Below are 24,742 nucleotides of genomic sequence, written 5' to 3' on the forward strand. Positions count from 1 at the left end.
TGGCAAAAATCACAGATTTTCATGAAAATGAGCAATACTTGTCCGCCCATTTTTAGTATGTTTATCAATTTAGAGAGAGAGAGAGAGAGAGAGAGAGAGAGAGAGAGAGAGAGAGAGAGAGAGAGAGAGAGAGAGAGAGAGAGAGAGAGAGAGAGAGAGAGAGAGAGAGACAGACAGACAGACAGAGACAGAGACAGAGAGACAGAGACAGAGGGGAGAGGATAATATAACGACAATCGATACGGGTTTGGTATCGAGAACAACTCTTTAGAATTAGACGAACATTTAAAATCTGAACGTTTCTCAACAGAAAAATGATACATAAATTTCCTTCCATATAATTCAGTTTCTGATATAAAACTTCGGTTAAAAAGTCATCTTTGTAAATCTAATTACACTGTATTGATAAAAATATATTTTGTCAATCTTCTCCTCCTGAAATCTTTCAGTATCAAGCTACAGCGTTGTGAACATTGTTAGAGACTGAATACTTAAGAATTACTTCATGAAAGGATCTGCAGACTTAAACGTCTTATTGAGTGTCATATATATTAATCATCAACAGTTTACTGGAAGGTTGGTTCGTATGTCAGTCTTTCTAATCTCGTTATCTATCCCTATCTATGGTAATAAATGTAGGGCGGATTCGATTTCTACAAAAAGCGGTTGACATAAAGTCAACCATCATTATACACTCATTAACTCGGCAAGTACAAAAATAAACTTGATATTGATTGATATCACTAACCACCGCAAGTTTTGAAGAGCACTACCAATATTTTGCACGGGCTAAGACGTTGAATTAGAAATGGTCGATTATCTGCTCTAGTAATGTTGAGAGATGTAAAGAAAATTTTAAAACATTCATTTGATTTGGCCAGAGGGTTGGTATCTGCTATCAGTATTGTTAGATGTAGTTTTTTCTCAGACAATTTAAAGTCATCTTAACTTCAATAATGTTTTCTAAAATAAACAAGCTCTGTTTGAAAACAAAACCCATTTAACTCGTTCAAATGCTAATTGAGAGAATCTCTTTTGGACGCCACCATTGTAGCGGTTTTCAGTGAATAATTAATCAAAACTTTCATAATCAGCCTTTTCTGTAAATCTGTAGGCATCTTCGATGTCGTTTCCACTATTGCTTTGAAGTGGCTCCCCTCCTTCATATTGCAATATTTTCGACGAAACCTTCTCCTTCTTTCTCAGTGTCCTCTCTGGAAATTTCATCTTGTGACGGGCTTTTATCAGAAGCCTGGTCAGAACTTTCATTGGCGATATTTGTTTTGTGATCCTCAGCCTGGATAGTATTTTGGTCCACACTCGGTTCTCCTCCTTCGTAAGCTATATTCTCGACGAATCCGCTTTCAGATTGATGTTGGGGAGCGCCCTCACTCTTTTCTATGTCTCCCGGTTGGTTGGTCGTTAAGGGTTGGTATTCACTCTCGGGTACCTTTTCAAGTGCAGTGTAGGCTGAATTTCCAGTGTCTGGCTCTAAGGTATGATAAGTCGCTTCTCCCGAGGCAGGACCATCGCTGTTATAGCTGGGGGGCACCAGAGCCGGCACCTCGACAGAAGACAGAGTTGTGTCGTATGCCACATTCTGTAGTGTCACTCCAGAGTCCATTGCCGAACTTTTCAATCTAGGAATAAAATAGCAGTGATGTTGGCACATCAAACACTTTCCCAAATAGGACTTCAAGTGTCAATCGTGAATTCCAACGGCGTGTGTGCTGGCCAATCATTTTGAATAATAGTGTAACAGTTATCTTTAAAGAGCACCTCTGGGTCTGTTCTCAGGTGATGAGAAATAATACTCTTATATAAAAACAGCCCTTGTAGTTACTGATTGACATGGCAGTAGGTCATAAGTCATTGATTTGGCCTGTTGATTCTGATGAATATTTTTAATATTATTTTATTGTTATTGTACATTTTTGTAAACGGCAATATGGCTGCCAAAGTGCACCGATTTAAACGCCTTTCGCAAACTTGCTGGCACTCCCATTGATAATTATCTGAGCAGAAAATTATGTTCAAGTTCTGGACGCCAAGGTCATATGATCAATTAAAACCTAAGTATACCATGCACTAGTATACTTTCTAGCCCCGATCAGGGTGTGAAGTTTCGTAGTGACACGGGCAGTAGTCTGTGAGATTACGACCGACAAAAAAATTACGGAAGAAGAATTACGGAAGAAGAAGTCACAGAATTCGGAGCAAAACCAACATGGACCCACGCCAAGTAGGCTTGGGCCATAACAAACACATAAACGAACAGACAAATAGAACACTTACGATGCTAAATGGCACTAATCATGGCCATGAAAATCTATAAAATGCACCAAAACACCATCAGATATCGCTTTTTTGTTCAAAAAACATACTCTATGAGACTACAGATTTCAAGCATGCATATGCCACATTCTTGCATCGTAGATTTTTAATGGCAAGCAGGTTGTATTTACCTACCATCAGATTTGGTACTCTCTCTCTCTCTCTCTCTCTCTCTCGAAAAACGCTGTTGAAAAGTCATTTATTGTACATATATTGTGTGGTATGTTTGGTACATCACAGATCTTTGTGATATTAACATTAACAAACAACCTTACTTTGAACTGAGAAACACACCCAGCAGTTGAGTAATCGACTTTTCGATAAAAAAGAGTTCCGGTTTCGTGATTTGTGTTTAATACTCACCGTCTGTTCCTGATGAGAATATATAATAGGAAGAAGACGACCAACAAGACAAGCACTGCTATGATAATTCCAATTATAGCTCCTGGTCATTAAAGAATAGGGGAAAACTTTTCATCACATTCACAATTATAAATTATGTCTCCAGCCTTTGGCATCAACCACCAGTTTTCTCCATAGTCAATGCAATAAATCATTTCACTAAGTCTATCAAATCATGTCGTACAGTCGCCAACCCTCGCCAATTCATCACTGCTATCGGCTACTCAAACGTAAGTTGACCCACGCCCTGGCCTCTGTCTTTATTCCAACTTGTCTTTTTTTGCGAATCTTTCGCTTTGTCCGCCTATGTATCTCTCTGCCTATCCCTACTTGACTTGCAGCTTTATTCAACTGAGAGAAAACTGACCTAGAAATCTGAGGGAGTAGGGCGAGAGAACATCTGAGTAGCACTGGGACATGAATAAATATGACTGAACGAAGTATTCTGCTACAAACAACGCTATGTAAAACTATTTTTGTTCGCAAACTAAATTACAATAAATCGCCTAGGTTCCATGTTTCAACTAACCCGCCCACAGTTCCAGCTGCTCAATGCTTTTCTGTTTTTTTACCTCTCATACAGGAAATTGTATATACAGGAAATACTGCAGATAAGGAGGCTTACCTGTCTCGATTCTTTGTTTTCTACCGTTTCCATCTTCCGGTGCAGGAGTTGAAATCGTCTGTCCTGGATAATGAGGTGAAGTCCGAGCATCGGTCGGAAGCACAGGGCTACTTGAACGTGACGTCATATCCATACTTGAATGCAGGGAACTGGAGGGTCTCGTTGATGTGCCATTTTCAGGTAATGAGCTAGTTTCCGTTTCTTCACTCTGGCTCTCAGTCTCCGTACTTGAACTTGTTGGATGACTTGATTCGATAGTTGTTGTCGCTGGACGCGTTGTGACGTCTGTCAACTGCGTCGTTTCCTCAGTTGTGCTTCTTTCAGTTTGGTAGGTCGATTCATTAGATACAGGGTACGTTGTTGGTGAGTTCTCTGTACCGGTAGTTGTACCAGTTGCTGCAATACAGCATATGCATATCGTAGGAATTATAACTAACTTATATATACTTGAAGTTTTAAGTCTGCGAAGAGATCGCCTTTGAGTGAAATTGCATCAGGACAGGGGTGTATGCAGTGGCGTATTTTCAATACTCTACAAACCCTTTCTGAATAAGTGAGCCAAGTTACTGAAGTGTGAAGACTTCTTACTTTGCATGCGTCTTTGTGTATGTTAAAGTGTCATGATTTAACATTCTTTTAAATCCAAGTTAATTGTTACTTTATCTTCATAGCAGAAAAAAAGGAAAGATCTGCATCAATCGTTAATGAAGGGTAAATTGTAAATTGTTTCACATACTTGATTAATTACAAAATTAATACACAAAAACAAAACATGTCATGAAAATAATCCACTTATATGTCAGTTTACGTCTACCGCCATCGTAACCACGTTCACAATAACATCGAAAGTCACCATGTTCGTTGGGTGAACAGTATCCTCCATTTCACATCGTTCGCCAGATTCGCACTGAGAGGGCGACGGTATGCCAGCACGCATACCATTATTTTCACACGGATTGCATACGCAAAATCTTCAGCACTAGTTTTTTCCCTGCGAAGCAGAGAGTACATACACCTTTTGAATCACCAGCCTCCAGAAAAGGTTCTCCATTTTCGCCAGAGATCGTAGTAGTACGTAGGTCGAGCAAGCTTTTTTGACTCTACTGTGCCTGCAAACTAGGGTGCAAACTGCCGCACGCCCGCCATTCGAACTTGAATTGCATCAACGGTTTCGAACCCTTGGCTCTCGCTGCAATTCGTCAACTTTCGCAGTCGCTCAAAATAAGAGTGAATCACGGTCACTGAATGAATATATTTCACGTTGAAGTTCATTTTAGCGTCGCCAACTTGGATATTTATCTGCTGGATTTCAAACCACGGCCCAACCAGCTGCAATACTGGCAAACTGAACTCGAGTTGAGTGTTTTTTACATTGAAAAAAAACCTAGGTCGTTTTCCTCAGGAATTTGTTCGAAAGTCCGTTTCCGATTTATAGCAGACAACACCGATCTTTCCTTGCCGTGATCGCATTTACTAAACGTAAGTTATACAGTACACGTTGTGCGTATCCCCGGGTGCGTATCGCTGGCCGCCATATTGTTAGTAACCTATTGGCAACGATGAATGACATATAGGTTTCGCGCTAGTTCTCGCGTGATTTTCTCTTTTTTTTCTTGCGTGCGTGATTATACGGAATTTTTCTTTCCTTCTTTCACTTCCGCGTCTACATAGCTCTAAAAAGTCTGCTCGGAACAGCGCATTTTTTTCTGTTTGGCCTAATGAAACGTCTACTGAACTAGTTAGTTTCTTTCAATTGGATGCACCACTTTTTAAATACTTTTCTCAGTCTGGCAAGACATTCCGTCTGGAGTGATTGTAGGCTAGGCTTAGCGTGGTTTAAGATTGATGGCAGGCTATTTGTCGACGGACAAAAGTACAAGTGGAAATTTCCACAACCTATAATCCCTTTTAATTCTCTCAATTATTGTAGTAGCGTGGAGCTTTTCAATAATTGCTAAATGATCAAATTTGTAGCTCCAGATCTATACATTTCTACCGGATGAATTGGCGGCGGTTAATGAAGCATTGTGTGGCGTTTAACTCCATTGGAGCCTACAGGGGCGTAGTGTACCGTTGCTCTGCATTTTTGACAAAATAGCATCCGTGAACCAAATTTTTCGTCGCTGTTTTGGCTGTGTGAAGCTTTGATAGGATAAATATAAAACAGCTTATATTCCACGCTAGACTTTTTTTACTCATAGTGGTACAGGTCGCGTTATGACGCGAACACGAAACTTGCCAACACTCACCTGCATGTATTATCAACTGTAAGAATAGCAATAAGTGGTACGCGTTGTTCAGCAGCCGAATGTGTCTCTCCATGTCGACTGAACAGCGTACGTTTCCCCTGGTGTAATCAGATTTGTATCCCTGTCCTAAGCAGCCTAACCTATCACCTGTCGATATCCTCTGTTAATACTTTAACGTGAAAACTCTTATCGCAGAATTCACTTGACGAGTACCCGCACCGTGTGTCCGCAGACGCGGCGAGATTACCTGCATGAATGCCTCTCCCTTGAGTCGTGACGTTTTTTTCTGCTTACTTTTTATTGAGTTCGTGCACACTTCAAACACTTTATAATGTCATAACCTGAATAACTCTGCAACGGACCGCCCTAAACATGGAAAAAATTCGGAAGGGGGAACCAAGACTCCAAAACAAGTCTCAAACCTTCCATCATGAAATCGAAATCAATCATTCTGACATTTTACAGAATACGCTTGAAATAAATTTTTATGACGATGAAGTAATTTTTGTTTAAAGTACAGGCTCAAATTGCTAACATGTTTGACGAGCGCTCATAAAAATGGAAAAATAGGAAGTTGTTTAAAGAGGCTTATCCGGTATGTCGATTACAAACTGTCAAGTCGATTTTGAATACAGCAAAAAATAGAACAGATGACGTGTAAGTTTTCAATTCAATGTAATGTACCTCGATAAGACTTAATCTAAATGAAGTACGTAATCATCTGTATGGAATGCTTTGCTGTTTTATTCACTGAAGGACCTGTTGAAAAAAGGGAAGCGAGAATTGTATTAATGGGTCATGGAGATAGGTATTTTTATAATTTATGTCATTTGATAAACACATTGTAATTTATAATGAATCTGTAACATATACAGCAGCTTTAAATCATTTTGATTCGATGCGGTACTCTGAGTAATCAATGAGAGAGAGAGAGAGAGAGAGAGAGAGAGAGAGAGAGAGAGAGAGAGAGAGAGAGAGAGAGAGAGAGAGAGAGAGAGAGAGAGAAGGGAGAGGGGAGGAAGGAGGGACAGAGATTATTGATATAGAGGACGGACGGAGAGGATATTATTAATGTTTAGAGATATATCAATCCAACTGAAAATTACCATGTTGCCTTGTTCTCCCATAGGCTACCATGTATAGTCGATCAACCAGGTATGTTTTTCGGTAAAATTCAAAAATCAAATTTCTTGTTCACATATGCACTCGTAACCATCCTTTTCTGATCAAGTACATTTATGTCAATTATTTAATGTCTATGCACAGATATTGCTAGTTCTATAACGGACAAAATGTATTCATAGTTTTCCCATAGACTCCCATGTATAGTGAATCAACATTTCCGAAGAAATCCAAAAACGTAATTTCTTGCTCAGATATGCACTTTTTTACTTCCCACTTCAATGTACATTAACACAAATTATCAAACATATATAAAAGTACAGATATAGCTAAGTTTGTAAGGGGAAAATTGTTAAGAGTTTACCCGATACACTCCCATGTATTAAGATTTGATTTTTGACGAAGCACTACATCAGCCACATCTTGGCTTCTGATAGTTGCCCCCCCCCGCCCAAACGGTGACCCTACGCTAAAGGCATACCTTAAATTTCAAAAATGACCTTTCAAAAATGCTTGCATGAAAAATTGCGATCCATCCCTCCAAAAAACACCTGCCTTCCCCCTGTAATGTCTGTCCAGTCCCTTAGCTTATTAACACATTATATATTTATATTACAGTCAGCATTGTTACTGTTGAAAATTGAATTCGAGTCCAGACAAGAATTTAATTGTCAACAATGACAATAGTCATTACACGTGTATGGGCTTTATTGAATACATGGCATACTAACATGCAATAGGGAGGGACAGGAAACAGCATTTGATACACAGAACAAGAAAATGAAAAGTATGACCAAAAGTTACAGCTAATGTCCCTTTAATATTTTTGCTTGCAATATAAAAAGTAGTTCATATTTCTATTCATGGTTCTATTCAGATTATACAATGGAGGCAATAGACGGACCTCCATGGTTATAAACACAATTCAAACTTTTGACTTTGGAGGGAGGAGAGAGGGGGTCACATTTTACATCATGGACCACCCTCAATTTCCTCCGGCCTACCCCCTCATCATAATTGCAGGCTCCCTAGGTAATATGAAAATACTGAGAGAGAGAGAGAGAGAGAGAGAAGAGAGAAGAGAGAGAGAGAGAGAGAGATGAGATCCTGAGAGATGAGGAGAGAGAGAGATGATGAGATGATGAGAGAGAGAGAGAGGAGACGATGAGAGGTCATTAAATTCTACAGGCTGCGTACATTTCACACATCTATCATTAACTCATCGGTACATGTTTATTTGACAGATATTTAAATTACAGGGAAGAAACAGAAAATTTCGAGTTGGAAAAGATGTGTTTTAAAATACTTAGATTGCTTCATGGGTCGGAATGTTTTCTAGTGTATCAATACTTTCGTATGCAACGTTTTCGACGAATGCCACTCCACTTTCATCAACGCACGCCTCACTTAAATTATTTCTAATGTTATTCACAGAGGTACTGTCTTGTATTACTGCAGATTCGTATGCGATGTTATCGACGAAGCCTGCTTGATCCGATTTTCGCCCGTGTTCGGCGCCATCAGACATCTCGCATGTTACGTGTTCATATATGTAACCTTCGCTTCGTCAGTGAGAACTGTTGCGCCCTCACAAGGTTTACTGCAACTCCAAGATGTCGACGAGTTTTCGTCTGCGATTTTGATATCACTTGGATCGTCGTATTCAGCGATATCGAAGTTGTCATTCGAAGATTTTTGAAGGTCAGTCCTGCTTGTATCTATAGCGTTTCCGTATGACAATTTTCCAAGTTGAAATGATGGTCTTGAGTCATTTTGTGTTTGTCGCTTGGCGCGCCGTGAATTGAACCTGTTGCAAAAAAACATTGTCATTCAGTTATACGTCCATATTGTTAATGTATTTTCTGTGCATACCATACAGCCCATGAAAATGGTTTGGTAATCGCACCAAAAGTTATCAATAGTGTGAGAATACACTTTTACTGATTCGGAACACAGCAACTTTGGAAGGAGCGCCGATGAGAAATTTTGTTGTAAATCTGCAACTAAAGTCTCTCTTTTGCACACTCTAGGGAAAGGCTATAATACATTCGTCTCTCTGTTTGATGGCTGTAGACTGTACAATTCTTGGTAAACTTTCAAAATTCGTTTTCAAGCACATTACCTTCATGACTTTAAACCGCGAAACCGTTTCAAGTTGATAAAGATATACGTATAAATGACACACATCTAGTCTCACTGTAACTGATTTGATTTCACCTTACGCCTGGAATTAAATTCGCAGGTGTTGAATGCTTTATGGTATGCAAAGATAGCCGAGTTCAGCCCGACTACACGATTCATCCCACCCACTGGCTGGCTATCGTGCAAATTTTCACATGATTTACTCAAAATTACTGACTGTCTCCAAATACTGATATTTACGTTTGCATATTCCCCACATTTACATTGACCTCACACTCTCGCACATTAATTTTTTTTTCTTTTGAAAATTTACTGAATGTTCATCGACTAGAGTTCTTTCAATAAACGAAGATAAAGTTACGTCCTCACACACCTTTATAGCGGAAATTGCTGAGTGATATGAAAAGGGACAAAGTCGCTCTTTTTTGGCCATTTTTGTGACATTAACAAAACATAGAATATTTGCATTAAGTTACTCAGTGTAAAGAATGATGACGGCATATAACCGTCATAACTGTCAGTGCAAACAGACGATTTTGTTTGTGACCTCCCACACAAAATGAATTTCTACCCACTCCAACATGCTCTCCTATGACAAGTAAACATTGCCACAATTAAAGGAAAAGCTGCTATCATTATCTATATAAAAGGCACCATTACAAAAACTTGTATGTGATCCATCTTGATTTTTACCATGATTTTTTGACCATTATTTAGGCATGTTTCAAGAAGTCAAACAACACAAACTTCGTTTCCATATAACAAAGTTTATGCAGAAAAGCTCAAAAAGGAGAGACTTTGTCCAATTAAAGTAATATCATGGATAAAATCACAGTGAGGTGACTATTTTAAATATAGGGGATGGTCAAATAATAAAAGGGCTTGCTCCACAAAAGCACTATTCGAATGATTAAAAGCTGTTTAAATACCTTCGTCCATACCACATGAACATCCATACAAGGATAACGATAACGACAATGAAAGCAATGGCACCGAGGACGCCCCCAACGATGATACCTGTGTGGAAGGACCAACAAATACTTTCGATTTGTTTGCAAGTTCATTGTGGACTGCATAATGAACGACACTTTAGATTGCGCTGTTAATGGGTAATATGCTCCCTGGGACAAAGTTTCTGAAAAAGAATCTTTACGATGTTTTTACGGTGTACAGTATACCTAGCTGTGAATCGAGAAAAAACTACTCTCATTCATATAGCGTTAATTAGGGAAAGGTCACCATTAATGTGAATGTGAAACTCAGTTAAACTTTACCTAGTAGTATAGCACTACACAAAAAATATCACAAAATTTCTCTTGATTTGGCTTTTCGTTAGGCGGTAGTAAGCAGATATAGAAATCAGCAAACGTTTAATGTCTTAAAGTTACATTGGTCAGTATCGTGAACAGAGGTTGCTGGCTTCGAAATATCTTGTGCATATGGCTGCCTATCTATGAGATAATATCCATTATGATAACACAAAAGTCGAGGATAAAAAACAACGGGACTCATTAATTTTCGAGAAACGAATCCATGTCGCAAAATGAACAGTAAGAAAAACCATGCTACCTGTTTGGACTGATTTGACCCGACCTCTCCCTTCCTGAGCTTTGGAATGGACTGACGCCTTTTCCATTGGCACTTGCTCGGTGACGAGGCTCAGCGGCGGAGTTATTCGCTCGTCAGGTGTCTTCAAAAGCCGATGAACTGGCGAAGTATTTGTTCGTGGATTGGTCAGTTTCGTCAAAATGCTCGTCGCGTTTTCCGTAAAGTCGTTGAAGCTTACTGATGATCGTGATGGTGTCAAAGGTGTCGTTCGTATTTTCGTTGTGCCAGATCTCGTTGTTTCGATTCGTGTGGTGGCTGGCGGCTCAGAAGTTATCCCTGTCGTGCTTGTACGACGAGTACGTGTTTCATAGATCGCAATGGCTGTAAATAATGATACAATATTTAGGAAGAGACTATTTGATGCAGAGATCTGATCGTGTGTGTGGATGCACCCACGTAAGCATGTATTATGCAAGTATCATATATTTATCTATGTAAAAACTAAACCACTTACCTGCGAGCTAGCATATCTTAGTAATCCCCACCTATCTCTTTGTCAGCCAGTTGCCTACCTCATGTCTACTTATCTATCTACCGATCTATATCTTTATTGTCATATTTATGTCTGTCTGTCTGCTTGTTTGTCCGTGTGGCTTAGTATCAATTTACTATTCCATCAAAACACATTAATAAACCCACACATATATACCTGAACTAAACTTTCTAAACACTTACCTTCGTAAAATATGGCAAATCCGAGTGCCTTTGAAGTGTGACCGGATACGAACCGAACAGTCAAATTATTGTGGAGAGTCACTCCGATATGAAAGGGCACAGCGCCCTCATCGGGTAATGCGGAATTGGAGAGCATAAAGATCCCACTTGCAGATCGGCCTTCGATGTCTTTGAAAGTAATTGCATCGCCATCCCAGAGATCAAGCATCCTCAGCGTTACATTGATAACACAGTGGTCTTCTAACATCACAGTCCACAGACAGTTGACTCCGGTGCTGTAATTTCCAGGAAACCCGGGAGACAGTATCCAGCCTGTCGGCTCGTGGAAAGTAACGCCACATGCTCCCAACATTGCTGATGTGGATCGTGGCAGTGTCGTTGAGATATGTTGGTGAGAAAATAAATAATAATAACAACGAGATGGTGAAAAGTATCGTGTTAACTGCAACGACGTAATAATAACGATAAGAATTGACACATTAAATGCAAAATGACGAGGGAGCAAGATTGCTAAACATAAACTGCAGCCCATTGATCACTAGTGTCGATAAAATTACACTCAGATTGAGAAACGAAATCTGAAGCATTTTTGCAACACATTTGCAGTTTTATCATGGTATACTGGGCGCCTTTTTATGAAAACTGGTCTCTGCAGTTGAATCAGCCGATAAACCCGATAAACCGATAATTAATCGATGTAATACACTGTACGTAGCCATATAATCGTTAAAACACTAATATAAAGTCGATTCTGTGTTTCACTTGATTTTATTTTTTCGATATTTACTGATTCGACAAGACATTGCTACCTACTTGAGTAAATGGCGTGAAACCTTTTGTTATCAGCCTTTCCACATATCTGGTCTTGTCTTGCTCCGCACAACAGGTCACATTTATCGTCTTCAACCTTGATATAATTAGTGTAGATCGACGGGTGATCATCTCCACAGCGGCACTTTCCATTGAACAAGGACGCGAAATGTTGGTTGCCACACTGCCGTATGCACTTTTCAACAGACATATCGGCGATATTACCGTCATTGTGTGTGTACATAAAGCCAGAACCCATGATCCTTTTGTAACATCCGATGTAGTACGGATCTTCGAAAGAGAATAAGAATAAAATTGAAATTTGAAAATTTTAACACAATAAACCACATCATTCATATCCAAGGACATAGATACATGTAAAATAGCTTGGAAACTACCCTATAGGGCTCTCATATGGTTTTCCTTGCCTATGACCACAGTAACAGTTCGTCTATTTTTACAATACCAAGGGAAGCCGAGTAAATGAATTGACGTTCGAACATCATCAGTGACGGATTGAGACATTTCATTTGAGAATGAACGCTTTTGCGGGAACAAGCCTTCCCAAATACTGAACGCATGAACTTCGCTATCTTTTATACAAAGTCATGGGATCTTGATTCAGAAAGCCCAGCAGAATTCCTTGACGCTGTCTGTACAAAATTATTAGGTGCGCCCGATTCCAGGCTACGACGGGCATGATGAAGATTATTTTAACGAGCTCTCAGAAAATATGTTATATTTTCATGATTCTCATTATTCCATTAATCTTGTTAGTTGTGACTTGTTTGTTCTGTAACTGCTTTATTGCGATTTGTACGAATTTAATTTGAAAGTATACGCATGGCTTCAGTGACAATTTAGTAATTAGTATAATTAGCTGTTTCAGTGAATGCAATCGATGACTGAAACAAGCACATTAAAATTAATTAATCTCGATGGCGATGATTTCAAGCAAAAAAGTGGAAACTCTTTCAGATTCTTTTGCACAGATTCTTTTGACTCAAACTATTTTTTTACGATCTTGAAAAATTCCTGCAAAGAAACACTAAACTATATTTATTAAAATTTCGCGAGGCAATTTTCTATGTTGATAAAGTTAAAGAGGTGTGAGCAACACAACACTATGGAAAAGTAAAGCGGAAGTTAAACAACCGACAAACAACGACTTTGCACTAGGCATTCTTGCGAACGTTAAGGTTTTAATTTCGATGCAGTATGGGTGTAAAAAGCAGACTTTTTGAGCGACCACTATGCTGGGGAGAGGCTGTACTTGCTATGTCTGTGAAGTCTGATGACATCTGTTTTGTGCCAGTGTCCACGACAATTAGTATTAATTAGAACTCACTGAATGATCATAAACCAGAGGTAGTGTTCTAGTTATCTTCCGAGTCCCCAAACTCGCATAGTTATCCTGCTAAGGTCATCGAAAATATGCAAAATTACAAGAAAACTCACAATTACAACGTATTCCAAGTGTGTATCCACCATCACATAATGAATCAGAACTCAAAGAGCTTTCATCAAGGTCATCGACCATCATCACGCCAGGAAGTCCTACAACAAATACAATGAAAGACACAATTGGATGTGAGAAATATTTGGGTTCCGTAAGCGGTAGAAGTTTATAAGGAGAGAGAGAGAGAGAGAGAGAGAGAGAGAGAGAGAGAGAGAGAGAGAGAGAGAGAGCCCAAGACTTTCGTCTTGCTCCACCTTCAACGCCGATGTGTGGCGCTCTGATGAGAAATTATACATCGCTGTCACATTACTGAGCATAACAAATGTTCATAAATAATTCCACTTCATATCAGACATAGATGCTTTGCTTTCCTGTAGGAAAATGTATGTCCACAATTATTTGACATAATCTCTGATGTGCATACTTGGATTTTAGATACATGCATAAATTTTAGTGCATGTTAAATATATATATATGGTACCCTCTCATTCTTTGTTTACGCAAATGAGATGAATCACGACAGTTTGCCGAAGTGTGGCTCAAGATGTAATCTCGCTGAGAGCACTAAAGTATAGCTGCTCTTTATCATGATCTTACCGAGATCGTTACATATGTCGTCAACTTGAAAGTCGAATTCATTGTCACATACAGGCTCCCAATCTCCATCGCTATATACTTCCACGATGCCTTCAAAGGGTGTTTCCCCATAGAGTAGTCTGAACTTCAGATCTTGACCTGTGTGTTAAAAACACAAGAAACATTTCCCTGGAGTAATATGATTGCTGTAGTTATCTGATGCTGTATGATTCACCTGCCTTTTCAGATAATTTTGACATCTTTTAGCGTAGTATTCAATTGCAGAAAACAGCTGCTTACGATTAATTCATATGCTTCTTTCGTTTAGCATATGGTAATTTTCAGTTCGACTCGTAAACAGAGGCCTTTGCATTTAAGTTTACAATGTAATTGATTTCCGTGGTTTACACAGCTTTTTTTACCTACGTGAATTTGGACCAACAGATTAGGATATTTACCATTTGAGTTCAAATAGGTGCTACGTTCAACGAAGGCAATCACAAGAGACTGAATGAACAAGTACATGAACATGCGACTGACGGTAGTAGCTTACCGATGACAATCGTCGGGTCGCTCGTGAAAGTCAGGAAGGTAACGATGTGTACGTAGTAGCTCGGGATTTTCATCTCGGTCCGTATCGACAGTGAGTCCCACAGTGATATCTGTTTGCAGTTCAGAGCAACGACAACACCACTTTCAAGGTTATTTCCGCGTTACTTCCTCATCTAATTTTAGACACTAAGCTTCATATGCATGTCAATTGAAAACAAGTCAATTCTGCTTATAGGTAAGACTCGGTTATATTGATACGGTAATGTGCTTTTACTAAAATGCTCACTCGGTATGTAGACTTGGTTCAAGTCTGTGATTTGTGAATGTTTGAGTAGGGTGGACGCGCAGACTCAAATGTTACGTGTTCAATCGCTAGGAAAACCTGGCCTGGGCTACCAAATTCCAAAGATTTGTATGAAACAGGAGAGACACAAGAGAAACTATTCCAAATGATTTGTAACAATTCACCGACTTGAACCTAGTCTAACTCCTATGGGATACCGGCAGGTCTTTGATATGTAACATACCTTGACACGAAAATTGACTTGAGAAAAAAATACAGATACAAACAGCATTGTTGAAATTCATTGACGTCACATTGGACTTTGGCATGATATTTTTCCATGAGCAGATGATGACTCGGCGAAGTGTTTTTCAATATCTCTCATCACGGTGGGTCTTCGCTACACTGTAATCACCTACCTGCAGGTATGCAAGTGGTTTGAACACGACATAACCTTGTGAGTGATATTGAATCTGAAAACACACAAACACAAAGTTCTCTCCACGATGGTCGACGAAATGCAGAAATTGTAGGGAGAAGGATGTTATATAATGTAAGCCCTCTAAAGGACACAAGATAAGACTTTTTTCAAGTCGATGAATAAAAAGAGAAGTCGCTAAAAAGCCTATGGTATATCTTTTATCGACAAGCCTGTTCATCAGAAGATGTCGGCGAACGCGCAGGAGTGCAGTCTGCGCAGTAGGGCTTAACGTGATCCTGAGTTACTCCAAAATTCATTACGACCCCCTTGTCTCGTTTACACCTCACTCACGTATTTCCACGTTAACGATCATCGATACAAGAGATAGGATCTAAACGATGACTGACGTCACGTGGAAGGAATGTGCCAACATTATACATAATTAATTCCAGGTGCGTTTAACCTTGGTGAAACAATCCTGGAAAAATTCATTTTAGTCGTTAAACCCTGTTAGCTATACATTACAATTGCTTGTTGTAATTGTTTCCTTGTATTACTGATACCTACGTAAATGTTTTGACTTAGGTATAAAAAAACAACACTTTGTACATATTCGCAGTAACTTGTTTGAAGACGAAATCTGTCTATGCTGGCTATTTTGAAAAGCAATTGCCTCTTAAAAATCTACCGTACAGGGACTCATCAAGTCATCCATTCAACAGCGCCCCCATACATCAGATCTGGGTACCCAAGGTTGTAATAAAATTCGGTGAGGATAGAAGTACTTGTTTGTAAATCAGCACAATTTCTCTTGATGCAAGATAACCGCGGATAGTGAAGTTGCTTCACTATTGACGAGTCGTGACATAATCAAAGTGATATTAACGTTCATTTAGATATTGAAGCGACTGCCCCGCCCCATTCCTCATTCCGCGGCTTATTTCGGAGGAACATGACTACCTTCGACCCCCGTAGAACTTTCTGGAGGAACTAATTAGACATGATAGAATCTTATTGAATGGTTTCATAGAATATAGACACCTACCTCTATTGTGCTTGCTCAGGGATATCCGCATACGCAGTGAATACAAACTACAATTCGGTTACGCAACTGTTTCACTTCATCGGGCTCCAGTCTAGATAAGCTGCGCAATGACCCCGGTGTCGTGTCAGAGAAGTGAGAAGAAGCTCGTTGTCGCATTATTCGAATGAAGTTTATGAGGGGGAAGGACAGTTGGTCATAGACGACATATCCGTTGACGAAATGATTTCATATTAACATAAAAAGGACAGAGGAAAAGCTGCGAGTTTAGTCGCCAAAATATCATTCCTATCATTCGAGTAAATTCGAATGTCTATGGTGCATGCTGCCCCCAAACTTCAGTGGATAGTGTATACCGAAACTTCGGAGAGACTGTAGACTAAATAATTGCAAACGTTTAACATTCGCGCTATTTTTCTTTTTAAGTTCCCCGAGACGGCTAAACCAGCAGTATTGTTGCACGGGTGGAGTTGAAGAACTCGATACAAACTTGAAATCGTTCAATAATCGAATGGCTTCTCTTCGTGTGTACGTCACCGATGAGATGAAATGGCAGCGTAAGACATAATTTATAGTATCAAAAATATTTCATCCAGCATTCCACGGGGTTCAGTCCAAGCCACTTATGGTGTGTGTTTCAGTGTCGTGTTGTCAACACAAGCCAGCTTTTCAAGCGTTACCATTGAATCATGATGGCGATCGTCCAAATTCAAATCTATGCCGTATGCGTAGTTTTCATGCTTTTCTGGAAGAAACTACAAACAGCGATTGAATCCCCTTGATGTTGTCATGGCAAAGGAAAAGGGTCATTTTAACGCCTTGTTTTTCTTTCACTCGGCGACCTTTCCGAACGTTGAAGATTTGATATATGTATCATCGAACAAACAATATATCATCTTGTATGGTTGAAATATGTGCACAAGATCGTGAACATAGGAAAATAGTACACTTCACTTCATCGTGATATTTTAGAGCGCATGTAGCCTTTCATCTTTTGATGATAATGAGCGTTTTTGTCTTGTATTTAAAGAGCAAGTTCTTTTTCCACCCCAAGGCATGTTGTAACACCCACTATTCACATTGTCAACATAGCGTGTGTACGCGTAATGGGCGCTGTTATTGTTGACATTTGAATTGTACAATTGTCAACCATAACACTCATTCTCTTATCAAAGTTCAGCAGGAACGTTCAGGCTTATTAAACTTGAACAAGATCAGATACGTCACACAACTTTAAAACGCCCTCAGCCGTCAACGTCGTGAAAGGTTTCAAAGTTTGCTAGTAGTGTTCGCACATTATTACTATATTTGTTTTATTTTTTTCGCACAATGATATGGCAACGAAATGCAGCTGCCACAAACTGACAATAAAAATGACAAAGTTGTCTCTAACTTGACAGCTTGCCGTAACTCTAGCTCTCTGCCTAGATTAAGCTCAGATCCTCGGAACAATGTTATAAATATTTAAATATTGTCATGTTAAAGCACAAATTCATCTCAATACTCTCAAATCAATGCATTTATGATAGAATACCATACTACTTACAAAAACGATATGTTTCTTGCAATTCCTTTTAATGAAACAATACAAACAAGGCAGTATTGCTGAAGGCAATGAGTACTTGGGCCATGATAGAGTATTTTTGAGGACAATATATACTACTATTCAAATATGGTCTTGAATTTCCTCCTGTCAATTAGGCATTTGATTAACTGATTATTTAAACGAAGCAATGGCATGACAACGGCAAAATATGTCTAGCAACTTTTGTGGAGTTTGAGGCAGGGGTTCTTTATTTATAGTGGAAATTGCTTAAACTCCTTAAATATTCAAATTACAGCAAATTTCTTTTGTTCTCGATGATAGATGTCTAATATTTAGATGGGCATATTTAGATTTCTACCCTATAGTTATCCCTATATACCAAAATCGGACATCCAGCTCTATTGGCTTGCTCAGAATTAGATATGCGCATAATTAATGAGGTACAATATGTGGTGTCATAAGGTGTCCCCATCATACCAAATATGAAGGGTGTAGCACTTGTGGTTACTGAGTTGTGGACAAATATATATATTTGAGGTCAAAGGTCATTGAGGTCACGTGACATTTTGTCAAAATAATTGTATTGCTAAGTTATTCCTATATACCAAAAATCAGACCTCTAGCTCTATTGGCTCGCTCAAAATTAGATATGCGCATAATTAATGAGGTACAATATGTGGTGTCATAAGGTGTCTTATCATACCAAATATGAAGGATGTAGCACTTGTGGTTACTGAGTTGTGGACAAATATATATATTTGAGGTCAAAGGTCATTGAGGTCACGTCACATTTTGTCATAATAATTGTATTGCTAAGTTATTCCTATATACCAAAAATCAGACCTCTAGCTCTATTGGCTCGCTCAAAATTAGATATGCGCATAATTAATGAGGTACAATATGTGGTGTCATAAGGTGTCCTATCATACCAAATATGAAGGGTGTAGCACTTGTGGTTACTGAGTTGTGGACAAATATGTATATTTGAGTCAAAGGTCATTGAGGTCACGTGACGTTTTGTCAAACAAATTATATTGTTAACTTATCCCTATATACCAAAATCAGACCTCTAGCTCTATTGGCTCGCTCAAAATTAGATATGCACATAATTAATGGGGTACAATATGTGGCGTCATAAGGTGTCCCATCATACCAAATATGAAAGGTTTAGCACTTGTGGTTACTGAGTTATGGACAATAATGTATATTTGAGGTCAAGGTCACCAAGGTCACATGATATTTGTCAAAATCATGAGGGAAAATGCCGAGAGAGTTTGACCGGTTAAGAAGGGCTTGACTACGCAGTTTCTGCGTAGTGAAGCGTCATTACGTATTCATGGTGACCTCTGGCCAGCTGTCAATATCTTTGGGGGCTTTTGTCTTTTGGCCTGCTTTGCATATGCGTCGTTGGACACGACCTGCCAATCACCCAGGTAGTCAATTAAACTATTAATTGACTGTTTACCGACCCAATTAACACTATCCAGCAGTATCAGTCATATTTTAATCGCGTGGCCCGGGTGGGCACAACGTAGGAACGCGTGTATTTCTATGTGTACGTTTCACTTATGGTGTTGTTTGTACCATGGAGGTAGGAATGTTTGTACCATCGTGCGTTTGAAGTAAGCTTACTTGTTTAACCTACAGCATTACCTTCAGGTGACAGGCTTACTATTAATGTTCAGTATCATTGCACCGAGTTCTGCCCACGGTGAAAACCACCTGTTTTGCCACGGTCCCTCTGTGGAGGGACCGTGGTTTTGCCTACTAATTACTGCCCGTCGCTGCCCGTCCTGAATGTAGCCTATCTATAGCTACAGTAATCAGTCAATATATAATACCCCGCGCCTTATAATTTTTATATAAACCACAGTCTCTCTATCCACGAGGGACTGTGTATAAACTTATAAAATCATAGTCCGTGCCGTAAAATTGTTGACTTTCGATGCGATATACAGGTTGATCGTTGAATCGCACCGGCGCATCCATATTTACTTGCCCATAAGTTTACTACTCTGTAAAGGGTGGGTAGATGGAATTCCTGGGCCAAAAATGAACACCGGGGCGAAACTTTTTGTGAACCCATGTGAAAACATAAATCATTTATCAGTTTTGATATATACTCCTAAATTGTAAGTTTGATCATGGAGGTACCTCCATGGTTTGATCAAAATCGAGACCACATTCAAGGGCTATGCAGACTGTCCATGTACGCACACACAGTGACAAGAAGCGGCAAACACCTACTTACCAAGCACATCGAATCGGCGAAAAGAAGCATAAAAAAGCTATAGGCTCATCGCCAAAACAAACGCGCCAAGCGCTAACAAAAACCCATACCAAGCGGCCCTTTTCAGGGCCACCAAACACTCCAAAAAGAGAACTACCAAAAAAAACCCCCCATAAAATGACATAGAACACACAAACACTTAAAAGAAATAACAAAAATCGTACATATAAAAATAACGTGACAGAAAAAATGGCCGTGGAAATAAATCAGCTATTTCCAAAGAAAAGCCGACAACAACATGAAATTCAACAACAACCTATCATCGCTCAAACTATGAAACTCCGAAAAATAGTACTAGGCAAAGGCCTTAAAATTAATTCGGACGCCAACAAAAAACCAAACAGAATAAAACCACCTCAGGATTTCAACAAATAAAGTCGTAAAATGTGACTACGCTACATCGTGAGACACAAACAATCGCAACAACACAAATTCAAAGAAAAGTCAAATTGGGCTCCACAAACAACAAACACCAAAAACTTGAAAGCTATCTGAAGCTGCTAAACTCGCACTTCTAGAGATACCCTTTCAAACAAGGAAACAAAACATGTCGCGTGCTAAAGAATCGCGATAAACCAGCTTGCAAACAATAGACAAATTTCGGGAAAAAAACCCTCGACAAGGTCGGGTTTTCGTCATTGTCAACACAAACGATTACGTACTCGAATGCGAAAGGCAATTACGCAACACTCAGTATTATACACAACAAGCCAGAACAAACAGTAAACAAAGTAAACGAACTATGAATCAAAATGTACGAGAACAAGCACATCAACCAGGATACTTGTGAGTATCTTGATCCAATAAACATAAAATCCGTACCCCCAGTGGTACTTATTGCCTAAAAATTCACAAACCTCCGCAAAAATCTAAAAGACACACCAGTCAAAACAAATTTACCGAAGTAAAGAAACATAGAACAAACAAACCGAACCACCAAACGGACTCACAACGTGACCAAAAATTAATATACTTGCCTCGCTAATCGAAAAGCAAGACCACTAAAATGCATTAAAATAAATTTTCACAAACACAAACTAAGGAAAGAATCTACACCGCGACTGATGAGAAACCACACCCGGGTTTCGAAACGCAAGCGTCAAAGGGCGACTCTATCAACTTTTGTAACAACATAGGTCCGGCTGCGTCTCGCCATAAGCTTTCCCCACACAAACAAACATTACCGTACACACTAATCCAAACTTCTCTACAAATATCCAAAGCGAAACAAACATTTTTATTAACACACACAATCGGATAAGAATGTAGGAACACATTTTCGAAACGAATCAAACACAAACTCGACACAAAAACATTTAGGATAGTTAGATGGGGAGCCTCTTTCACATTTTTTACATCTCGCTATACTGTCTATGATTCTAAAAATAAAGTCATCTGCCACTTTTTCTGTATACGCGGTTTGGCAAAACTCATCTCTTCAATCGAAAGTCGGGCGATTTCATGGTTCTTTGGGGTACGTCGAGCTTAAGGAATGTGGTTATATTCGCGATGTTTTATTCGAAATTATTTATTTCTTCTAGGGCAAATGCACGTAATTCATGCTGTTGGAAATACTGGCCGCTCATAAACAAGACAATAAACTCGATATCTGTGCATCTTTACTTTTATTGTCAAAGTACCATCGACACCCAAAAAAACCCAAATGGTTCAGTCCACGCGTGGGTTCAGTCCAGGTATTTGCAACGCCAGTCACCTAGGCGACGGTAATCCGCACCACTTATCACCACCGGGAAGGTACTCCTCCCCTATACCACTGGCGATCCCACCCTCAAGGCACTGCGTCATTCGACCAAGCATTGTTATTGTAATTTCCTGCATAAATTAACAGCGAGGTCAACCGGTCAAACTCTCTCGGGATTTTCTGGCATGGTCTGAGATATCTGCGTGAACCGATGGACTCACTGATGGACTCACGGACGGATATGACCCAATCTATAAGCCCCCTGGACTTTATCCGTGGGGACAAAAAACTGTGTCACTGCATCCTTTTAGCAATATGAATACGATGAGAAACTAAATTTTATTTTTCTTGGCCTTATACATGGGAGTCTATGGAGAACTGCCTTATACATGGGAGTCTATGGAGGTGTAAACTAAAAAGTCCTCTAACACGGCCAAATTCGATCGCATTGTGAAACAAATCGACGTGCATCTGTATGGGGTTGGGTACTATTCTTGTGCAAAGTTTGAAAGAAATTGACCAGGGCATGTCTGAGATATCTGCGTGAACGGACGGACGGACGGACTGACATGACCAAACCTATAACTCCCCCAGGACTTCGTCCGTGGGCACTTAAAACAACGCAACAGTTATTACAGCTACACTGGCGGTAGGTTCATATCCAGAGCCCCGTACGGTCTGCCGCCGTCGCTTGAAAACAATCTCATAAACCTGGCCATATGGGCAACTGTGTATGGGCAGCTGGATGCTTGACTTCCCGGAGAAGGCGAGCTGTCACGTTCAAGCTCAGGATTATTTGTCGATCAAATTTCAGTAAATTTACCTTACCTAGATGAATTTTGTCTATAGGTTGAATTTCGCCGAAGTTTGACAAATTGCATCGATTTTTCAGGTTCATATCCGACATTTTTGAGTTTTGAGTGCAGACAGAAATAAGTTTTGAGGCAACATGGCTGCGACCCCATGTTGACCCCTAGCCCTGCGTACGATGCTATGTGCTACAGCTAACACACAGCATCGTACGCAGGGCTAGCGAGAGAGTTGCCGACATCGACGGTTATTTACGAGAAGTGAATAAAAGACTGTCATTTTTGGAAGCGATCGAGTAGCTGAGGTAGGCTGGGATAGGACTTGGGCCCAAGAACGCTGAATTTCGGCAGTAATTTGGCTTTTTACGTCAAGTCCCAAATGGATTTGAAGTCACCGACCCTACGTACGGGTCTTTGCAGGGCTGTGGTGAGCGGGGCGATTAGCTGTAGCGGAACACACAGCATCGTACGCAGGGCTAGTTGACCCCAAGTGAAAATGTGTTCGCGATCAAATCTTCCTATATTTTTTTCAGAATTTTCGACAAAATCATTGCTTCTTAAATCTTTTGTAAAATATAAAATACTAAAATAAAAATGCGATGTGCCATGTCTCCAGATTTCTAAAATATCGTTCGTTGACCGTTCGACGGAATACTCATTTCGCAAACTTGTGACGCAGTTGAAATTCAATACTGATCGCCAAATAATCTTAATGAGACGAGATCATTCTAGACATCCTCCAAATTATCCAACCATTCGCGTTAGAGTTCAGCTCGCTTAGAGTATCATAACATTCTTCGGCCTTCGTTTAGATCGACCCTAATCTCTCCCATTTAGGAAATAAATACACAAGCTACCTTGACAAAACTTCGTGCACCATCCAGGACCAAACGCACTACAAATCTGTCTTGACGTCATCATCTTCTTACATGGTAATCGGCATACCGTATTTTTTAGCAAAGGAGACACAGAATACGTCGGAGTATTCAGTTTCAAAACGTATTACATTGTGTGATGTTGTCAAAAAAGGTAATGTTACTGCAGTGGTATAAATTACAAAACACAAAAGTTCAAATCAGTTTATTTTGGACTGGCTTTACCCAACATTTCATATTGTTTCTTATGCCAGATTTGACCACGTGCTTACTGGCGACCCCTTTACATGCAAATTTTGTGTCAAATGGTGTGTTCTCCTGGAAAAACAAACGTACGATTTCTATATGAAGGAGGCGAAATTTGCCCTCAAAACTCGAAACCACCCCTTCATGGGGTGTACCTAGCTATTTGAACGAGCTTCTCGAATCTACAGCTCTATTTCGAAATGATGGTCTGGTTTTCTCAGCTCAAGGATAAGTGTTCTCCATCGCTGTGGGTATTACTATTCTCAACTGGGGGTACAGTTTCCAGTCGTAATGTTTTTCATTGTGTCCGGGATATAAAACCTTTCCTTTTCACACTTTTACTTTGATTAACACTAGTCCACATCTTGTCAGCGATTAAACATGTTTCAAGTTTAAATGTTAAATTCTGGTCTCGAGCCCTCTTGTTCGACCAAACTGAAATTACCCCTCCCACTTTGGCTCGTCCAGTGGTGTAGCAAGGGTCGTGCCATCGTCTAGGAAACGAAGGGTGCATTAATTGTTGCATTTCGATGCACAGTTTGATTATATTCAGAAGATTTTGTGGCAAAAACTCAGATAGAGAAGCATTAATATTCACATCTCACTTATTCAAGACTGGCTGAGAGCAGCACTTCCATCAGTTAACATCATTACGCCATTTATTATGCCAGAAAGATGAAGCCAAGACATTTTGCCCTCCCTGGTCTCAGCCAGAAATGGTTATACCTTACAGAGTTTTTTCCCACGGAATGAAAACAAATGTACTTGGGCTGAGGCCCAAGTACAATAATGACCGCAGTTTACACAAAGCATCATGGGAACTATTCCAGTTCATTTTTTTCCGAAGTGTACCCTTCGTGTCGCTTTGGAGTCGCTATTTATGCCTTTCAGTCTCCACCTCTTTCCCTCAGCTCTCTCTATTCTGTACATTTCATGGATCACTCCATAAAAATCGTATAATATATTTCATATAT

At 39.6% G+C, this 24,742-nt stretch overlaps 3 protein-coding genes and 1 long non-coding RNA gene across 4 annotated transcripts in view; all 4 read right to left on the minus strand.

Moving 5' to 3' along the window:
* Positions 1–246: 246 nt before the first annotated feature.
* On the minus strand, positions 247–5,898 carry LOC139133063 (uncharacterized). The gene is made up of 4 exons (XM_070699465.1): positions 5,611–5,898; positions 3,362–3,757; positions 2,698–2,779; positions 247–1,640 (listed from the first exon to the last, which is right to left on the minus strand). The coding sequence occupies exons 1-4, from the start codon at positions 5,681–5,683 to the stop codon at positions 1,163–1,165; spliced, it is 1,029 nt and encodes a 342-aa protein (XP_070555566.1). The 5' UTR covers positions 5,684–5,898; the 3' UTR covers positions 247–1,162.
* Positions 5,899–7,941: 2,043 nt separating this feature from the next.
* On the minus strand, positions 7,942–11,828 carry LOC139132490 (uncharacterized). Its single transcript, XM_070698818.1, has 4 exons — positions 11,158–11,828; positions 10,444–10,803; positions 9,804–9,891; positions 7,942–8,539 (listed from the first exon to the last, which is right to left on the minus strand). The coding sequence occupies exons 1-4, from the start codon at positions 11,687–11,689 to the stop codon at positions 8,269–8,271; spliced, it is 1,251 nt and encodes a 416-aa protein (XP_070554919.1). The 5' UTR covers positions 11,690–11,828; the 3' UTR covers positions 7,942–8,268.
* A 142-nt stretch (positions 11,829–11,970) lies between these two features.
* LOC139132491 (uncharacterized) lies at positions 11,971–14,162 on the minus strand. The gene is made up of 3 exons (XR_011552322.1): positions 14,024–14,162; positions 13,426–13,524; positions 11,971–12,258 (listed from the first exon to the last, which is right to left on the minus strand). It is a non-coding gene; the product is annotated as an uncharacterized lncRNA (long non-coding RNA).
* Positions 14,163–24,562: 10,400 nt separating this feature from the next.
* Positions 24,563–24,742, minus strand: part of LOC139133041 (kremen protein 1-like) — a 7,598-nt gene continuing 7,418 nt past the window's right edge. The window contains exon 8 of the mRNA XM_070699438.1: positions 24,563–24,742. This exon is cut by the window's right edge and continues 577 nt beyond it. The gene's annotated coding sequence lies outside the window, so the exon portion shown is untranslated.

The sequence above is a fragment of the Ptychodera flava genome, chromosome 5 (assembly GCF_041260155.1).
Source record: "Ptychodera flava strain L36383 chromosome 5, AS_Pfla_20210202, whole genome shotgun sequence".
Classification (NCBI taxonomy): Eukaryota; Metazoa; Hemichordata; class Enteropneusta; family Ptychoderidae; genus Ptychodera; species Ptychodera flava.